General features: G+C 41.7%; 1 protein-coding gene across 5 annotated transcripts in view; it reads left to right on the top strand.

The window, feature by feature from the left end:
- Positions 1-20,017, top strand: part of RERE (arginine-glutamic acid dipeptide repeats) — a 311,259-nt gene that overhangs the window by 59,235 nt on the left and 232,007 nt on the right. For all 5 annotated transcript variants that reach the window (XM_089668427.1, XM_089668426.1, XM_089668425.1 and 2 more), the window contains exon 2: positions 4,314-4,771. In XM_089668427.1, coding sequence (XP_089524553.1) covers positions 4,459-4,771 — 313 coding nt within the window. In that variant the 5' untranslated portion in view covers positions 4,314-4,458. The remainder of the gene's footprint in view (positions 1-4,313; positions 4,772-20,017) is intronic.

Below are 20,017 nucleotides of genomic sequence, written 5' to 3'. Positions count from 1 at the left end.
CCTCTTTCCTGCAGCAGAATTATTTAATTTCTTTCTAGACTAAATCACATGAACGGAGCTCAAGGACAGGTCTTTAACCACCTTCCGCCCACCATATAGTACAATGACGGGCGCAAGGTGGTTCTCTTGTTCTGATAGGATGTCATATGACGTCCTTCCATTCTCACCGCGCATGCGCGGCTCAGGGAGCACGCAGCGCGGCGATCGCCGGTGCGCTTTGTCCCTCGGACACAGCGGGTCACAGAGCCGAAGATGTCGGCTCGGTCATGTGATCAGCTGTGTCCAATCACAGCTGATCACATGTAAACACGGAAATGCCGGTTATCGGCATTTCTCTCCTCTCGAGCTCTCACACTGACAGCTCGAGAGGAGAGCCGGTAATCTGCTTTTCCGCGGAGGGGACATGTACATTGGTCATCAGGGCACTGATGATCGGTGTGCCCTGATGATCAGTTTGGCCCCAAAAGTGCCACCTGTCAGTGTCCATCAGTGCCCATCAGTGATGCCTGTCAATGCCCATCAGTGTAACCTACCAGTGCCTCCTCATCAGTGCCACCTATCAGTGTCCATCAGTGCAGCCTATCAGTGCCCATCACTGCAGCCTCATTAGCACAGATCAGTGAAGGAGAAAAATCACTTATTTACAAAATTGTATAACAAAAACTAAGAAAAAACATTTTTTTTCAAACTTTTCAGTGGTTTTTGGTTTAAGAAAAAATAAAAATCTCAGAGGTGATTAAATACCACCAAAAGAAAGCTCTATCTGTCTATGAAAAATTATAAAAATTTCATATGGGTACAGTGGTGCATGACTGCGCAATTGTCATTCAAAGTGTGACAGTGCTGAAAGCTGGAGATTGGCCTGGGCAGGAAGGGAGTGAAAGTGCCCTGTAGGCTAGCGATTAATGATCAAACATGGGGCTTTTTATAAAAAAGAAATTGTACTTTTTCTGTGTATTATGGCTTGTCAGAAATGTATTCCTGCAAACTTGTTAAATTACTTTAAGGTCTACTTTAAATGAGCAATACCTAGATTGCTGTCCCCCTGACAATTTGCCACCTCATTGTGGCCAGCTAGGAAGATATCTCTAAAAAGATTTTTTTTTTTTTTTTTTTTATCTGCCTGTTAAGTCTTTGTTGAGTGCCAGGACCCTGTGCAACACTTGCCTGACAGTTCTACATACATGGTTGTTTGATCCCCTCTGCTGCTCCGCTGCAAAGAAGAGGACTTATAGGAACAATGGCCAACAAGCTGGTTAACAAGTGACCGACTACCTGAGGCCCAATTTATGGTGTCCTGAGAGGTTCCAAATGGCTTGATGATTACAACCCTAATTGGTAAAGTGCACCATTGCTTGTAATTGTAGGGCCATCAATAGACACCTTAAGGCTGCAGGCTTTAAACAAACCTTTGTAGCAAACCTGCTGTTAAATTCTGAAGCTCTATACCAATATTGCCATGCCAGTGAAAATCCATTTTAATTCAGTTTACAAAAAGGAAGCTTTGTGAATAAACAAGCTGTACTGATATTGGAGGTACTGTAGAGGAAGGAGGTCGGAGGCATCTCCTCCTCCCTCTGTATTTTGCCTGCATAGTGTTTTTGTTTGCTGGCAGGAGAGTTGATACATTGCAGGGCACACAGCACAGATGACAGCGGTTAACAATTTTATCTCCCCTATGAGGACAATAGGAAGGGAAATCAGGCCCAGGCACCGTTCGCTGTTCAGGCTCTGTTAGCTGACATTGTGGGAGAACAAAGTGTTCAGGGTCTGCTGGAGATATGAATCTGTGAAAGCAATAAAGGATTAATTCACACAGCATTTCCTCTAGGATCACGGAGGTTTAATCCTAATAAGGTGCTTAATACTAGATCCTGTGTCTGCTTAATGATTGTGCTCTTTTCCCATCACAGGCCCTGCAGCTCCTCTCTGCGGCTCTGCTGGGGCTGCTCCAGCTTGTGGGGTGTTAGGAAATATAAATAGATGTATTGTTCAGGATGTCACTCTGTCTGATCCGCTCATCATTTTCAAAACATGCCAGAACTAGATGGGGAGGGGGAAATGAAATCTGATCAGATTGAGGTGGTCTGTGATTTGATAGATGCGGTGTGTGCGTTTCTTTTTTTTTTTCTTTTTCTTTGTCAGCTTGTTGCTGATAGGTTATTGCGTCATATCTATATTGATGTTTGGTGTAAAGAGGGAAAGAAGAAAAAAAATTGCAAAGCTTCCCAGGAAAGATAACTGGAGGTCTGTGTGTCTGTTTAGCTTCATTGACTTTCAACAGGAAGGCAGGAGAGGAAGCTGTGTTTTGTATTGGAAGTGAAAATATCATTGCAAATGTTTGTGTTACCATTTGTAGCCAGGAAAAGGCCTGTGGTTTGGCTGCCAATTTACATTTTGCTTAGTTTACTTTACAATCAAAGCCCTATCACCTTGAAACAAGCCCTTCTCCAAGAGCTGTTAGGGTTTTGATTGCTTACATTTGACCTGGAAGGGACTTGCTTCTCCTGTCATTGTCAAAGAGCAGTCTTGGAGGACGACAACAGTTTATCCTTTGCCGCAATGTACAGGGGCAATGAGATCTTTGATACTGTCAGTTTTCTGTTTTTAGGGAGTAAGGCTACTTTCACACTGAGGAGTTTTTGAAGCATTTTTGCGGTAAAGAAAAGCTCAAGAAAAATGCTTCACTGTGAATGTAGATCTCTGTATGTTTTCACACTGAGGCGTTGCAGTGTGGTGTGGTTTGGGGCATGTTTGAAAAGTAAAAAAAAGTCCCAAAAACACCTCTTTCCATTGAAATCAATGGAAACGCCTGAAAAACGCCTCTGAGAAGGGTTTTTGTCCAGTTTTTAAGTCACGTGTCCTTTAAACTTGCTCTGAAAGCATGGCAAAAACGCCTGTGCATTTTTGCGACGGATATCAGTATGAAAGTAGCCTAACTTTTTTATAATCGGTTTCCTTGTTTTTCATTTGCTATTTCTGAGCCAAGTAGTGGACCTTTTTATGCCTGAAAAAATTTGCGTGCATTATGTCAATAAGTGATAAATATTGTAAAATGGATTGGCGGTAAACTTTATTTCTAACAGTGGGCCTCTTGCATTACTCAGCTCCTATCCAAACAAAATTATAAACGAAGCTTATGCAAAAGAAGACTTTGTATACTTCTCTGGAGGGCGGTGAGCCCAAACTTTGGTCTGTTGTAGAGCTATGGCCTCCAGAAAGATCTATAGCATTCAAAACTTTGAGTTTTATCTAATGCCTGTGCCTCCTGTTGTGCTTTTTGTCCATCCCTGGCTCCTATAACACTAGAAAGCTCAGTAGAGGTGTAGGGACTGGCAGTGGAATCTCCGAGCACAGCGGGGGACCAGGTATCCTATGCATTTTGCTGTAGATAAAGATGGAACCTTGCACCCAGGTGCCTGATAACATAAAAAGCTGCTTTTTGCAGGGAGCTTTGTTACATTTTTTTTGAATAGCGACAGTCTCTTTATGGAAAGTGTTGCCTATAATAACCATTTCCCACTTCCAAATCAGTTCTGCTTACATTACTGAATTTTATAAGTGTGTTTTGAAGTAGTATGTGTCTTAAAACGTTGTGAAAAATAAAAGGGAAGGTCTGGTTGTCAAGGTCATTTCAGATCGTTGTCCACTTTATTGAAGAAGACAGCTTTCCTTTTTCTTGAGTTATTTATAGGGGTGCAATCCAAAATGATTTCCAGTACGGGAGAGCTATCAATATAACCCATTGCATTTTAGCATGCTTTGTGACTCCTCAGTAGGATAGAATGGAGCAGCATTTTATTGAATTAGGCTGCATTCGCACAGGCAACTAGCACCAGTGCAAATGACAGCAGCAGAAATATTCTGGGTGGACAGTCATGCATAGCTGCTCACAGGTGACAGGAATCAAGATTCCATCTGCTGTCATTTGCAGCAGAGCTAGTCCCCTGTGCGAATGTAGCCTTAATGTTTATCCACACAGTTTGAGGCTCTTTAAGGACTATGTACTTTGATGACAGCAGTTTCTAGAATGCTTGGCTAATTTAGCAACATGTCTTTAGTGAAAAATGAACATTATGTATACTTTTACTGTGAAAGGCTGTTAGCTGGTAATATGGTGGAGTTTTCCTCCTGACCTTAATGTAGAGGGTAAAAGCATTTTTTCTGTTCAGTCAAGGCTGTTGACTAGGATACATGTGTAAAGTAATATTATGTAGCACTTGTAACCTGAAGATTCTTCTGTAATGTGTTGCTATATGTTAAGGGCTTGTTCACAAGGTATTTATTACTTTTTTCCTCTTCTGTTTGTGCAGAGCTTTCTGAAGCGCTGGGGTTGTTGGAGTGGTCCAATTTTTCCTGGAATTGCGTGATAAATTCAGAAGACTGAAGCCCAGGCTCACTGTCTACCTTTCACGGAGGCCCAGCCGTGAGAGGACAGAAGAAGGCACGTGGCGAATCATGACGGCCGACAAAGAAAAGGACAAAGACAAGGATCGAGACCGGGACCGGGAGAGAGAAAAACGAGATAAAACCCGTGACGGCGAGAATTCTCGTCCACGGCGGAGCTGCACACTGGAAGGTGGGGCCAAAAACTACGCTGAGAGTGATCATAGTGAGGACGATGACAATGAAAACAGCGGCACAACAGCAGAGGAGGCTTCCAAAAAGAACAAGAAAAAGCTGCCAAAGAAAAAGTCCCGCTATGAGAGGTCCACCAATGGGGAAATCACGTCTTTCATCACTGAAGATGACGTGGTATACAAGCCAGGAGGTAGGAAGCTTGCGATGTGCACTCTGGGGATGGTAGCAATAAAGTTGTTTGTTGTATGTGTTATAATGAAAATACTACCTTCAGGAATACGAAGGCATTAGTGAGTCACTACAGAACATAATTGCACAGCTTGTAATGACAGCTCTTTATTGGATTTCTAAACAGTGTTTTATGGAAATGTTTACAAATTGCCTAGCGTGCTAGTAAAAATGGGGAAAAAAAATATTTAAAGGTTTTTTTGTTTTTTTCTGCTAAATTGGTATGAAAACTCATAGGCTTGTATCAAGATGGAGAAATTGACATGAGACTGAGGGACTGTTCAGCCCTATTGAGGAAGCAGGATTAGGTAGTTGGTGCATCTTCTGCCAGCTTAGAGTAGATGTAAAATTTTGTGCTAAAGCACTCTGAACCAGAAAAGTTTAACAGTAAAAAAAAAAGGTTTTAATTTTTTTTTGGTTCATCCTTTGTAACATCTCAGTGCTGCTGATCCTCTTCCTGTATACATGCACTGTGGACACTGCTGCACATAATTTCTCAGGATGGCTTTCCTGACGGTGACAACAGGAGAATTTGCCCATGCAGTGTGTCAGTCTCCACAGAATGAGCTCATGATGAGCTGACAGCTAAGGAGATCAGCTAGGATGCATATAGAGTGTTGTATTTCTATAACAGGAAGTGCCTGAGCAAGGTATTTAATAAAATCTGTAGATTTTAAAGTAAAAAAAAAATAATTGAACAATTGCTTCATTTTTTTTTGTCTACCTGGCTTCTGGGATCTGTCTGTCTTTTCCGTACAATGCATAAGCCAGTTCCAGCATATCTAAATAGCCATGGAACATGACATTCTCTTGGTAAAAATATAAAAGGACCCAAAAAAAGAACCAACTGCTTATTTAGTTAGTTGGATCACCACCTTCATCCTGGTCTTGATTTTGTTCTGCCATTCACAATACATAATTGGTAAATTTGGTGTAGCTGAGTGAATAATATCTGTGTGACCAGCTTTATAGTACAATAAAGTTGTTAAGGTAAAAAGGAAACCTGTAGAGGGAGAAGCACAGAGGCTACCATTGCTGATCGCTTCTTTTTAAAATGTTGATTGCTTGCATGGCATGCTTATCCTCTGGCTTCACTCCTTTTGTGTCTTTACCCAGAAAGATTTTTGTATCAGAATTTTGACTTGTTTTGCATCAGTGAGTCTGTGTAGATCTAGAACAGAGCTTGGTAATTTTCCTAAGGAAGTCATCAGTGTTTTCCAAATACAGAATTACCTTAGAGCAAACATTTGTTCAATAAGATTGTCCTGTCTGGTTACTAAAAGACTTTTAGTAGGACACGGGAATGGCAGTGGATGGGACTGAGCCTAGAGTCATAAAAAGACAGGTCAGTTGAAACTTAGGGGTGTATTTAGTAAAGCTGGAGAGTGCAGAATTAGGCTTGCTTCTGCATAGAAACCAATCATCTTCCAACTTTGGCTTGTTCAGTTAAGCTTTGCCAATAAAACATGGAAGCTGATTGGTTTCTATGCAGAAGTGAGCCTAATTTTGCACACTCCAGCTTTAGTAAATCCCACTTTATTAGCCAGAAAGCCCTCCCTTGTCTGCTTTTCTAAAACAAAGGTAGCAGCAGGTACCTCAGAGAGGACTTTTAGACACGCTATACGTGGCTTAGAATTTGCACCAAAAAGCTTTGTAAAAGTAAATAGAAAAACAGATTGATCCGAGAAGCAAAAGTTATTGGCCAAACAGTGACTGCGCCATCCCAGCTGTCTGACTACAATACCCAGCTGTCAGATTCCTCATCTTCTCTGTTTAGCATGAGTAGAGAAATCTGTTGATTTTTGCTTGTTCAGGTCGGGGGCTAAGCAGGAGAAATCTAAAAGTGAATGGCCAGCTTTACTTGCAAAGGTTTGAAATGGCTTTATAGGTTCACGTTAAAGTATAAACACATTGAAGATGCACATGCTGTTGCTTCCATTTATTGAGTTTCACTGTTTATACTGTTCATATTTCCCCTCCCTTAATGTAAACACAGAATTTTGAAAATGACTTAATTATCTAAAGTATGCACAGATGTAACTGCACATAGTATAGATGTACTGATCTCTATAATAAAGCATCACATTTCTCACAATTCTAGTTTGTAAATGCAGGATGTAGTTGAAACACAGTATTTTATGAACATCTTTAACGTATAGATGTTTACATTCTTCAGTCTGTCTGCCCTTTCAGAACAGATCTTGGGCTACGTAAAAGCAGTCAAGGGCCATATATATCAGTTTATCACTGAGGTTTATGAGCGCATTCTTGCAGATATCTGAGAATATGTTTGTAATGTATAAATGTGGCTTTTAAGGTTTCCACACCATTTTTTTCCTTTGATCTGTTAGATTAGCAAAATGTACCAGTAACTATGTACTTCTGTGTTAATTGAAACATTTGTGTAATTGCTTCCCATCCACCCTATAGCAGTAATACTGCTACAGGGAGGCACGGGTGCGCAAAATCACGTGTATATATGCGTGTTTTTTTTTTTTTTCCCTGGGTAGGGGGCACGCGAGCCCTACCCGCGCTGCTATTTATAGCTTCGGTTGACAAGCACCGGGTCCCGGCCGGCGATTACTCGCCGGCACCCGGTGCTCAAGGACAGAGGGAGAGAAATGTATGTAGGCAATACAGTTCTCTCCCCTGTCCGCTCCTGCACACTGTTTTGCATGGCTCTGCATAGCAGAGCCATGCAAAGCAGTGTGCTTACATTTGAAAACACATAGTAAAACAGCACAGTTAACCCTTTGATTGCCCCACATGTTAACCCCTTCCTGCCCAGTGCCATTAATACAGTGTCAGTGCTTTTTATTAGCACTGATAACTGTATTGATGTAATTGACACCAAGTCAGTTCCCTCCAGTGTTAGAATGCCCGCCGCAGTTCTGCTGTAAGTCACTGATCGCCATTACTAGTGTAAAAAAATAAATAAATAAATAAAATCCCTGTGTATATATACCGCCATTTGTAAACTCTATAACTTTCACGTAAACCAGTTAATTTACACATATTGGGATTTTGTTTAGTAAAGACGTAGCAGAATACATTTTGGCCTAAATCTGATGAAATTTGATTTTTTAAGAATCATTTTTACTGGAGATGATTAATAGCAAAAAGTCAAAAATATAATTTTTTTTTCTCAAAATTGTCAGTCTTTTTTTTTTTTTTTTAATATAGTGCAAAAAATAAAAACCGAACAGGTGATCAAATACCACCAAAAGAAAGCTCTATTCGTGGGGAAAAAAGGACATAAATCTCATTTGGGTGCAGCATTGCATGCGCGCTCAATTGTCCGTTAAAGTAACACAGCGCCATAGCGCAAAAAATATTCTGGTCAGGAAGGGGGGTGAATCCTCTGGAGGGCAAGTGGTAAATTGTCAGCTGATCAAATCTGAGATTATTGTAAAGGCCACAAGATATCTAAAAATAAAAAACCATAGGAAATGTTTAGCTTCACTTGAAAACATAAGTCCCTTGATAGGTTTGACGTTGATTCAGAAAACCAGTTGGCCACTACCACTATATCAGGTCCATTTTACCATTGTACAGAAACCCCATCCCTCTGGGCCCTAACATCATTCGAGGTCCTAGCAGCGGTTAGCGATGCCTCATGATAAGCATTGGCAGCTTCTGTAATGTAGCTATCTAATTACCTTTACTGAGTATGTTTTTCTAGTTAGACAGGGTTAGTTGGGTTGGTGACAGGGTTTCTTTAATGTGGGAATCAAGTCAAAAGCTAAAGGCAGGGTTAGATTCATTTTCAGTTTTTTATTTTTTGGAGGCTTTTCATCATTTCCCATCCTGGTCAATACACAGGATTGGGCAAATCCTCCCGATGAGGGTCAAATGAAGAAGAAAATCGATGAACGGTTGTCTTTCACTCCTTTTACAGGTGACACAGGCTGCATACAGGTTTTTTTTTTTCTTCATTCAGGTGAAAAAAAAAAAAAAGATTCCTCCATGAAGCAGGCAAAGGCCACACATATTGATTCAGTCAGTGTATGACCAATTTGACCCTCCTCCATACTGTCCATACTGTCTAAAACAGCAAAAAGGTTTTGGATAGAGTTCTTCTTAAACACTTTGTGAGCTGGAGTGAGGGTTGACTGATTTCCACAAAAATAACCCCTATGGAGCCAAATTAATTTTGCTTAGTCCATTGTGTGAGAGCTGTGTGATTGTGTGTTTCTCTGCTCCCATTACAGTGAGCAATTCACATGCTAAAGCTTATGAAGCAGAGTTTTAATAGTCCCCAGGTCTCATTTGGGAATATATTGCTCATAGCAACCCTCCAAATTGCATTTTACATCTAAGTTTGTGGCATAGATTGTACGCTGGTGTGTGCAATAAAATGTAAGCTTTATTATCTTCATGCTGTGCTTTAGATGTGCTGTGGAATTTGAGTAAATAGGATTGAAGAGGACTCCCACAATTGTGTCCACACTTCAGCATTGTTATATAGGGGAATGACTCATGGTATGTAAACAAGCGCCTAATATTTCTTACAGGTTTACTCCTAGCTATTAATGGGTTTATTATGTCATGTAAGTTGAATTTATATCCTTTGCAGTCTGGTCTTTAAAGCCTTAAATTATGAGCTAGGTAACATAATGCAACTGAGAATAATAATTGGAAATATGTTTGTTGTAAAAGTTTAACTTCTTACAAGACGGATGTATTGAGTGAGGTGGGGGTTGGTTTTGTCGCCACACATCTGAATTCTTGCCAGTGAGGGCCAATTCACATCGTAATACACATATTAATATACCTTGTGTTAAGACTAACTTTGAACAGCACAGTGGCTAAATGGTTAGCACTTCCGCCTGGCAGTACTAGGGTCTTTGTTTAAATCCCAGCCACAGCACCACCTGCCTGGAGTTTGCATGTGCTCCCTGTGCCTTCATGGGTTTCCTCCAGGTACTCCGGTTTCCTCCCACACTCCAAAAAAAAAAATGCTGGTAGGTTAATTGGATCCTGTCTAAAATTGGCCCTAGTATGTGTATTTATGAATGTAAGTTAGGAACCTTAGATTGTACGCCCCTTGGGGGTTAGGGACTGATGTGAATGTATAATATATATATATATATATATATATATATATATATATATATATATATATATATATATATATATATATATATATATGTGTGTAAAGCGTTGCATAAATTGGCGGCGCTATATAAGTACCTGAAATAGGTGTGTCTCAGCGCATGAAGAAAAGTATACAGGTGACACCAGCACACCAAAACCAATTTTAAGGGCATTCTTTTCTGAAGGGATTGCAACATTTTGGGGCCTCAAAAGGACCCATTCATTATAACAAGAAGTTATTTACACATCTTCTAAACTGAGCTTTTTCCTACTATTTGTTAGAGCTGGTGAGACCCATATGTTTTGAGTCATTGCCACCACTGCATCAACTCTGATTTGAGTTGTTACACTGCATGATGTGCGCTGAGGATCTTCAAGATCCTCCGCACCAAAAATCACATCTTTATTACTTTTGGTAAAACACGTCCCACAGAGAATTGATATCTGCATTGCGGTGTGCTACAGCATGGATGCCATTTTTATTGTGTGTGTATATACACTGGGTGCAGTTGAAAACTAGTGGTGAAGTACCACAACACACGTAACGTAGCATTACAATGTATTGTGTTTAATGCACATTAACCACTTGTCATCCGCCCTATAGCAGAAGTACTGGTACTGAGCGGCAGGGCTGCACAAAATCACGTGTGTATATACATGATTTGCATTTCTGAGTAGGAGGTGCACGTGCGCCGCTCTACCCTCGCTGCTGTTGGTGGCTAGAGATATCAATCACTGGGTCTCGGCCGGCATTACCTGTCTGGTACTTGGTGATAGTCAGGAAAAGCGTACAGGGGAGAGACTTGTGTGTTAACAACACAGGTCTCTGCTGCCAGCATGGACATGCTGCTTTGTATGTCTGTGCACAGCAGAGAAATACAAAACAGCATGTATCCCTAGTAAAACACTGCACACAATGTAAAACACACAGCACACTGTTACCCCCTTCCTGCCCAGTGTCATTAGTACAGTGTCAGTGATTTTTATTAGCACTGATCACTGTATTAGTATCACTGGGGATGTCAGTGGCAATCAGATCCCACCCAGTGTCAGAATGATCAATGCAGTCCCTCTATAAGTGGCTGATGGCCGCCATTACTAGTATAAATAAAAATTCCAGTATATATACCTCCATTTGTAGATGCTATAACTTTCATGTAAACCAATTATTTTACACGTATTGGGATTTTTTTTTTTCATTTTTATTGGATATGTTATATAGCAATAAAGTTAAAAATGGCCTGGTCAGGAAGGGGGTTAAATCCTCTGGAGGGCAAGTGGTTAAAACACAAGTTGTTCATATGTGCATGCAATAACACATGCTAAAGTCCTAATGGCATTGAAGGCTTTTTCATGTTATTCTTTGTGACAATTGTCACTTAAATCAACTTCCCTCAAAAAGAATTCTTTGTAAAAGTGAATTCTTACCTTTCCTGCTAACCACATCAGTAACTGCCACTTCAATGTAAATAAAATACTTTGCTGTAGTGTCAGAAACAGACACTTCAGGGGATGTTGATTTGCTGTGTCCCCATAGCGCTCAGTAGTTTCTCCCGGCAACCTCCTGAGTTCTATAGTGTATCAGAAGGCCCCAAGAACCAATACTGTTCGAAAAGCTCTTTTAGAGGACTTCCTCCATCCACCTTGTTTGCGTGGAAGGAGCAATCTGTTGACCAATCAGAAAGTAGTTTATAACCAGTATAACCAGTGCTCAAGGATGAAGGTAGGAAATTGAGGCAGTAGTCAGAGCTTTGGGCCCCACAGTACTTCTTGCATGACCATGGCATACACTTTACTTTCCTATGACCGCCCTTCCTAGGGTGGGATGGATTCTGTGCGTTAAACACCTTCAGTTGCTGTATGTGCTTGCAGTCTTCCAAGAAGATCCGAAAAACCCTGATTGGAGCAAATAGTTCTTGAAATCAGGAGAGCCCTATGATTGTGCTTTTTATGACCAGAATAACATTTCATTACTCCTGAATTCTACATTATGCTGTTCACTTTTTATCTACTAATGGACAAATGTTTCTGGCAAACATATGAAAGCAATTTAGTTGTCCTGAGCAGACAGGAGTTTGCTTTGTGGATAACTAAAGTGATGTAAATGCAGAAACAGCTTGTACCAGAGAGAAAATAAATGACTGTCTTCACTATCATGTGTCATTACCTACCCTGTACTTCCCAGCATCACAGGCCTTCTCCCTGCATGAGGCCAAGCTTAATACAAATAACATATTTAGCCCACTGAGGCTAGAGTGATGCTTGCAATTTTAAGCCCTCTGTTTCTGGAGGAACACGTAAAGGTTACACATACTTACACAGATGAGATTCTGCTCTTTCTCAAGCAGCCTCTTGGGGATTTCAGGAGTAATACTTGCTTGCCCAGCCTCTGATAGTGAGCAATTTATGCCGCCTGTGGCTGCTCTGGTACATTGTGAGCGCTTGCCTGCCAATCACCGCCAATATGGAATGAATGCTGTCAGTGAATCGACAGAGATTGCCGCTGCTGCCACCGATGCACAGCTTTTCATTTCTTACTAATGAAAATCTTGGAGAGTACCTTATGGCATAGGGTTTACAAGGAGATGGTTATCAAGGCCTGCAATGCAAAGCATATGAACAGGCCTTGAAAAACTATAAGCAGACAGTGTATGGTAACGTGGGCCAAAAGAAACCAATAAGCCCTCCAGTATACCAGGGTTTATTCCTTAAAGAATATGTAAACCTAACATTTCATATTCCTTATATGTGCCTCCTGGACCATATACTTATATGAAAACTTATCCTGTTCTATTTGTATTGCTTCCTTTGTGTGAAATACCTGGTGTTCCTGGAAGTCCCCCTGCTGTCCTATTAAAAACTGACCACACTAGGCACAGAGCACAGTGTGGCCAGTGTTCTGGCTGTACTGGAACTCAGCCTGCTCTCCTCCAATGATTAGACTTCTGCTGACATTCCCCTCTGAACAGCCGTTCACTGCAAAGACCAGTGTACTGCTGTTTCTCCTCCCTGAACTCCCTATGCGACTAAGAACAGAAGTTATGTGATCACTTATAAAATGGGGAATAAAAGGTTTATAGGTATTTAAAGGTATAAACCTTTAAATACCATATAGCAGATATATGGCTACAGGGCGGCACAGGTGCGCAAAATCACGTAGCATCTCTGGGGGGGGGAGGGGGAGAGAGAGAACTGTTTTTAAACAAAACAGTTCTCCTCCCTGTCAGCTCGTGCACATTGCTTTGCATGGCTTTGTACACAGTCATGCAAAGCAATGTGCTTACAGTGAAGCGCACACACAGCCCCTAGTAAAACAGCACACAGTTAACTCTTTGATCACCCCACATGTTAACCCCAGTGCCATTAGTACAGTGTCAGTGCTTTTTATTAGCACTGATCACTGTATTTGTGTCACTGGGGATGTCACTGACACCAAGTCAGTTCCTCCCAGTGTCAAATGCCCGCTGCAGTCCCGCTATAAGTCGCCAATCACCACCATTGCTAGTAAACATAAAAATAAATCCCAGTATATATACCGCCATTTGTAAACGCTATAACTTTCTCGCAAACCAATTTACACGTTTTGGGAATTTTATTTTAGCAAGGACATGTAGCAGAATTAATTTTGACCTAAATTTACGACAACATTTTTTTAATGGACATCTTTAATCGCAAAAAGTCAAAAATATTGTTTTTTCCCCTCAAAACTGTTGCTTTTTTTTTTTTTTTTTATAGTGCAAAAAATATAATCCGCACAGACGATCAAATACCACTAAAAGAAAGCTCAATTTGTGGGGAAAAAAAGACGTAAATTCATTTGGGTGTAGTGTTGCATGACCGTGCAATTGTCCATTAAAGTAACGCAGCACCATAACACAAAAAATGGCCTGGTCAGGAAGGGGGTAAATCCTCTGGAGGGCAAGTGGTTAAATGGAATGGGTTGTTTTATAAGGTGAGGGTTTACATATACTTTAATTTAGGTGGGACAATGGGCATCCAGAGCCACTGGTTTACAGCATAGTAGTATAAATGTAAAGTGTTGTAAAGGCTCAAGATTTTTTACCTTCATGTATTTTATGCATGAAGGTAAAAAACCTTCTGTGTGCAGTGGCCCATTGGCTCCCGCTGCTGTCAATCACAGCCAGTGAATCAGTGAGGAGGGGGCGGGGCCGAGCCGTGGCTCTGTTTGTCTTATGGACGCATAGAGCAGCGGCTCCGGGACGAGCATGCAGCGGTGCCCCGAGGGCAAGCAGCTTTCTCTGGGTGCACTGCTCGAGAGGGAGGAGCCAGGAGTGCTGGCAGGGACCTGAAAAGAAATGGTTTGGGGCTGCTCTGTGCAAAATCATTGCACAGAGCAGGTAAGTATGACATGTTTGTTTAAAAAAAAAAAAAAAAAAAAGCTTTAGTGTCACTTTAAATGTTAAAAAATAAACACCTTATTAACTGGATTTTTATTAAGAGCAAGACATGCAGGTACCTTCCAGTTTGAGTGCTATTGTGGTTCAGTGGAAGGCTTTTTGGTTTGACTCAGGCTACATACATACTGGCCATTTAATGTCAAATTGTGCTGTTTTTGAGTGCCCCGGGAGGCACAGGAGCAGTGTCTGACTGTACTGCCTGCAGCCTATCAAAGTCTATGACAGGTTGAAATATGCTGCAGCTAGACACTGTACTGAGTGGTACTAGTATTTAGGGTCCTATGTATTCAGGGACATGTCCCCAGAATGCAGAATAACTGCTTTTCTCATATACATCCCTGAAGGCATACTGCCCTAAACATGAGTACCACAGAGGGCTGCATCCAGATACCGTGTCAGATTCAGTGGAAATCAAAAAGCAAAACTTCACCTGAAAAGCATAATTAAAGAATATCAAACACCAAAAGCTTTTTATTTATTTTGAATAGAGTAGGGAGTGTTTAAAGTGTGCAGGTTTTTTTTTTCTGAGTTTAATTGGGAAGATTTTTATTTTCTTCCTGTCTGAGATATAATGGGAATTGAGTAGAAATCTTTCCAACATGAGGAGAAGCGTACTTGAAGGCTAGGTTCACATCTGTGTGGGTGGTGCTGCTGCGGATCCGCGCGAAAATCCGTGACAGCCACACAGAGGAATGCGAACACGCCATTAGTTCTAATAGCACGCCGCCCGCACTGGAAAACGCAACCATACTGGGAATTGAGGTTCCCGTGTAGGCAGGGACTTCTTTCCTGCATATCACGGGGCATGGGAGTCCATTCAAATGAATGGGCTCTCATGCCCGTCAAAATGCTGTCCGCACGGCCGCTTATATGTGAACCGGGCTTAGACAGTTGTTACCAAAACAAATGTCCACGTTGATGATTTCTCCTCACCTATTCCAATGACAACTGTAATATGTTGGCTTGGCCATCACTTTGTCTCACTGACAGTGGTGACCAGGACATATAGTGACCTGGACAGCGCACACAAAAGAGATTCCGCAATTCCTGAATCATCCATCCACAATTATAGAAAAAACGTTTGCTCTGGTGGTCCGTTTTCGAGCCTTTTCTGGGTTGTTAAAATGCCACCAGATATCTTTGCCCACTGCTGCACCATGACGGGCCCTGCTTGGCTCTACGCCAGTCTAGATTCTTTCTTTCCTATAAAGAATACAGCACTGTGTAAAATGGTCAGTTGTTTGCTAAACTGTAAGACACAAGTCCATTACTGTGGTCATGCAGTGCACCTTCATCAGCGGCAGCTGACTTGTTTTAGTAACCTGTTGTCTCTTGTAGTGGATGCATTCTTCCCTTTACCCCACTTACTCCCTCTTCTGAAAACTCTACCTCACCATGGCAACAAATTGATTTATAGCAGGTTATCCACTAGCAGCTCTGCTTTCACCATCCCACCAGGGGCTATTGATTTCCACCATCAGCTGGAATAGCAGATAGCTTGGCGTGATATGGCAGCAATGTTTGTCCCCTGCTACATGAGAAAAGCAAAGCCCTGATCAGTGTAGCAGCATAAACGTATTGCACTGCAATTGTCTGTAATTTCTGTAGAAGCAGTCTAGAGATTACCCATGGGTTTGTGCTATTGTTATACTGGCTGGATACACTTTGTACACCTTTAACCCACATTTAATGCCATACTGTGCTTACTGATAGCGTTGACTTCACCACAGTGCTGAAAGTAATTTATTTATTACATTCCAGGACACAGGCCATTATAGATTATTCTTTACCTGAAGGTTTAAAAAGGTTTGCATGTCACCATTTTGCTGTGCTAGTGCTGTTACTACTGACCAGTGTGTGTAGTTTAAGATTTAATGGTCTGGTTAAGCAAATTTGTCAACTTTTTTAGTGAATTAATTTTAGTGGTTAATTTTGCCAACTTTGTTCTGTCAGGTTCATAGATTTTCATCCACTGGGAATCCACTTGACTGGATACAATTCAGAATCATTAAAGCTAAATTTTAGGCAGAGGTACAAAGGACACAAAATAAAGCAGCTTTGTAATCAATATATGTTTTTGTTTTTAAATGCAAGCAGCAGCGTAAGTGCCTGATTTGCCCTTCTATCCCTGTAACTCAGTGTTTCTCAACTCCAGTCCTCATGGACCCCCAACAGGTCATGTTTTCAGGATTTCCCTCAGATGAAACAGCTGTGGTAATTACTAAGGCAGTGAAACTGATCAAATCACCTGTTCAAAATAATGGAAATCCTGAAAACGTGACCTGTTGGGGGTCCATGAGGACTGGAGTTGAGAAACACTGCTGTAACTGAAGGCATGAATCTAAGAGGAAATAGCAGCACAATTTGCTAGTCACACCATGTGCTGACAAGAAGCATTCTGATGGGAAGAGAGAGAGTGACACAAATGGGCTCATCACTTTGCTGCTGCTCCTCTCACTCTGGTCACAGGCTGTAGAGGGTCCTGGATGACCTGAGCTCAGAGGAAGTGGGTTGAATGATGTTGGCTGTCAGACTGAGGACATCTAGTGGCAGTTGAGAATTTTACCACCATAAAATGATTTAGAATTCACTTTAGTTAACCTGCGAAGTCCTGTGTGTTTACTTAATCTGCACATGACTTGGTATTCAAACTGAACACAGCTAAAATGCATTGAATAAAGATTCTCAACCTCCTTCATAAAATGTCTCAATGTTTATGTAGGCTACAATGATACATAGTGGTGAATGATCTGAAAAATCAGTCTCACAGTGGGCAGGTGCAAAACTTTTGCTAAAGATTTGTGTCTTCGCTGCAGTTTACAAACACAGCTGTCAGTTTGATTTTGCTTTGATGCAATTATATATTGAAGCAAAGTCTACAGTAAAACATTTCAGTGTACAGGTAGAAATGAGTCTCACAGAGGGTTGCAGGTGTACCATCAGATAATGGTATCCTCATGTGACTGTGATTGGCTGCTATGATGCCAATCGCTGCATTATGGGAAGGCGGGGGAATGTTTACATGTTCCTCATACCTGGAAATACTGCTTATATTTTGGGAAGTCTCTTAAAGTGGTAGTAATGTCTGTTTTTTAACTTGTACCTATAATAAGGCTTACCTGTAGATATTGTAAATATCTCCTAAACATGTACGGTTTAGGAGAGATTTATCTGTGTAGAGCACCGGTTGATGCGCTCTGAAGAAACAGCATGCCTGTGAAATTCCTTCAGAGCTGTGTGCTGTAAAATTGAGTCCTGTGTGCATGCGTGGGAGTGACGTCAACACAGCTCAGCCATTCCGCTGGAGCCCACGAACCTGGAAGGAGGACAGAGTGAAGATGGTAGCCCTGTTAGCAGTGATAGTGTCGCTGGAGGACTTCATTTCATGGTAAGTCTCACATATTGTGCTAGTAGGCAATGCATACTAGCAAATGAGGACATTGCCTTACAGGGGAAAACTTTTTTTTTTAAGAGTTTACTACTGCTTTAAAGTTCTTATTGCAAAGCTAAAGTGAAGTTCCAGCCCCCCGCCAAAATAGATTAAGTCAGTTGCTACAAATACTGTAGCCACTGACTTTTAATATTAGGGCACCCACCTGTCCAGGGATCCAGTGGTCTCCTCACTCCGAGTCGATTCTTCAATTGGCTGTTGAGTGCTGCCATCTTGACTAAGAGCAACCGGCAGTGTAACCTTGTGGCTTCCCACTGTACATGACGTGCAAAGCGCGCTGCGCTTTGTGAATGGGCCACAATTCTCTGGGACCTGTAAGATGTCCCACAGGGCTGTGTGGGGCTGGGGGCAGACTTCCAGCTCAGTTCGCCGCTGCGAAGTGAGCCAGAAGTGGGAGTAGGTACCTGTCAAAACCAGGTACCCGTTCCCTCCCCCCAAAAACTGCCAAATGTGGCGGGGGGGGGGGGGGTGGGAGAGGGTAGGCAGATAAGTGGAGCTTCCACTTTTGAGTGGAACTCCGCTTTAAAGTAAAACTAAAGGCAAAACTTTTAAGTTTTGAATAGAATAGAGAGCAAATTAGAACCCCTGTCCAATTTCCTTGTCTGTACCCCCGTTAAGAAGATTTACTGTATGTGCCTTGTTTACCATTGTTATTGAAAGTGAAAGTAAGAATCTCATATTTTGGGTTGTCCCCAGAAAAGTAATCAAGTGAAAATCTTCCAATGGGGACACCAGTTCTGGCGACCTGGGGGTCCCCAAGCAATTGTCTTGATTTGCAGAGATCTCTCACTTCCTGTTTGGCTATGGCACAGGAAGTGAAAGGGAATCGCTGCAATAGGACATAGATGGCGAAAAAAATCTAACGGGTTATAACCCTCCCTTACGCTATCCAAAATGGAAAAAAAACAAACCTTGTGCCTATAGTCCTACTGTAACCCGTTAATTTGCCCATTATAAGCAAAGCAGAGGTTCACTTTAAGGTACTCTTAGATGAAATGACAGCCAATCAATCCAATCATGTTCTGATAGCATTAGTTCTGCCTTTACAAGCTGACAGCATTTCCTCCCTCCATCTGCCTGTCTGCATACAATACACAGGAACACTTAGCCAAGCATTTATATTTATTAAAGTGGCAGGGTGCCTTATAGCTGATTGATCACTTGGTGACATATTTAAGCAGACGGGGGCCCTTTGTATCTCTCAGGTATACTGCCAGGTATGCATGCACCACTGATCAAGGCTGCTTCTAATATATTGGCTTTGAAGACTGCCTGTAGAAGTGGGTTGTTCAATCACTGACCTTTTGCATGCAGAATTCCGTATTTGGTGATCTTGTAGCCAAAGGCAGCCATAATATAGTGCTCTGACAATGTACATGGATAATTGTCTGTGAAAAACAAAACCCATACATCCGGTGACCTCACGCAGCACTGCGGTAGCTTCCTGTCTTTTCATGTTTCGGATATTCCAGCCCTGCCTTGTGTGGTTATTCTGTGTTTTTTTTTTTTTTTTACAGGAAAAGCAAGTGTGCATTAAGCCTAAATAAATACAGCTTGTCTGCTTTAAAGCACAGTGTAGCAGAAAGGTTAATTAAAATGCCTGAGCCATATGTTTTGCATGTGCTCTTTGCTGCTAATCAGCAGACCATCATTTGACTGGAGCCTCAAATGGGTTAACCTCACTTGCAGCTCTGCAATATAGTGCTGTGCTGCCTCTGATTTGCTGATCGTAGTACATCTGTCAGCTGACCTAGCCTGCTCCTTCCATAACTCATATATATTTATATTCTATAAACATGTTCATTGGCCCTCAGGGTTAATGAGTAAGGAAGCAACACTAGTGAGGATGATTCTCTGCCAGCTGAGTTTATATCAATGCTTCCTTTGTGCTCATTGTCCTGAACTGAGGCTTGGTGTATCATCCTGCCTTCCTGGCAGATGAGGTTATAACCTCTATTTCTCACTTGTGCTCGGTTCTGCTATTACCGTTAACCCGTTATCATCCTTTCCAAGATATCCAGGCCTCTTGCTTTTCCTGATTGTCTTGTCTGCGAGGTCAGAAGCTGAGGCGACATTAGTTAGATTGAAATACAGGAATTTGGCTCCTGTCTTGACAGCTATTGGCTCTACTCTGCCATTGACCCATGTGTTTGTCTTCATTCCAGATATTGCCTTCTATTCCTTATGACAGCCACACCAGCTGAGAGAGGCCAGGCCTGCCAGAAAGGAGCAAGATTTCCAG

The sequence above is a fragment of the Staurois parvus genome, unplaced genomic scaffold (genome assembly GCF_062004578.1).
Source record: "Staurois parvus isolate SC_StPar_1 unplaced genomic scaffold, SC_StPar_1.0 ptg000057l, whole genome shotgun sequence".
Taxonomy (NCBI): Eukaryota; Metazoa; Chordata; class Amphibia; order Anura; family Ranidae; genus Staurois; species Staurois parvus.
This window is presented reverse-complemented; position numbering and strand designations above follow the sequence as displayed.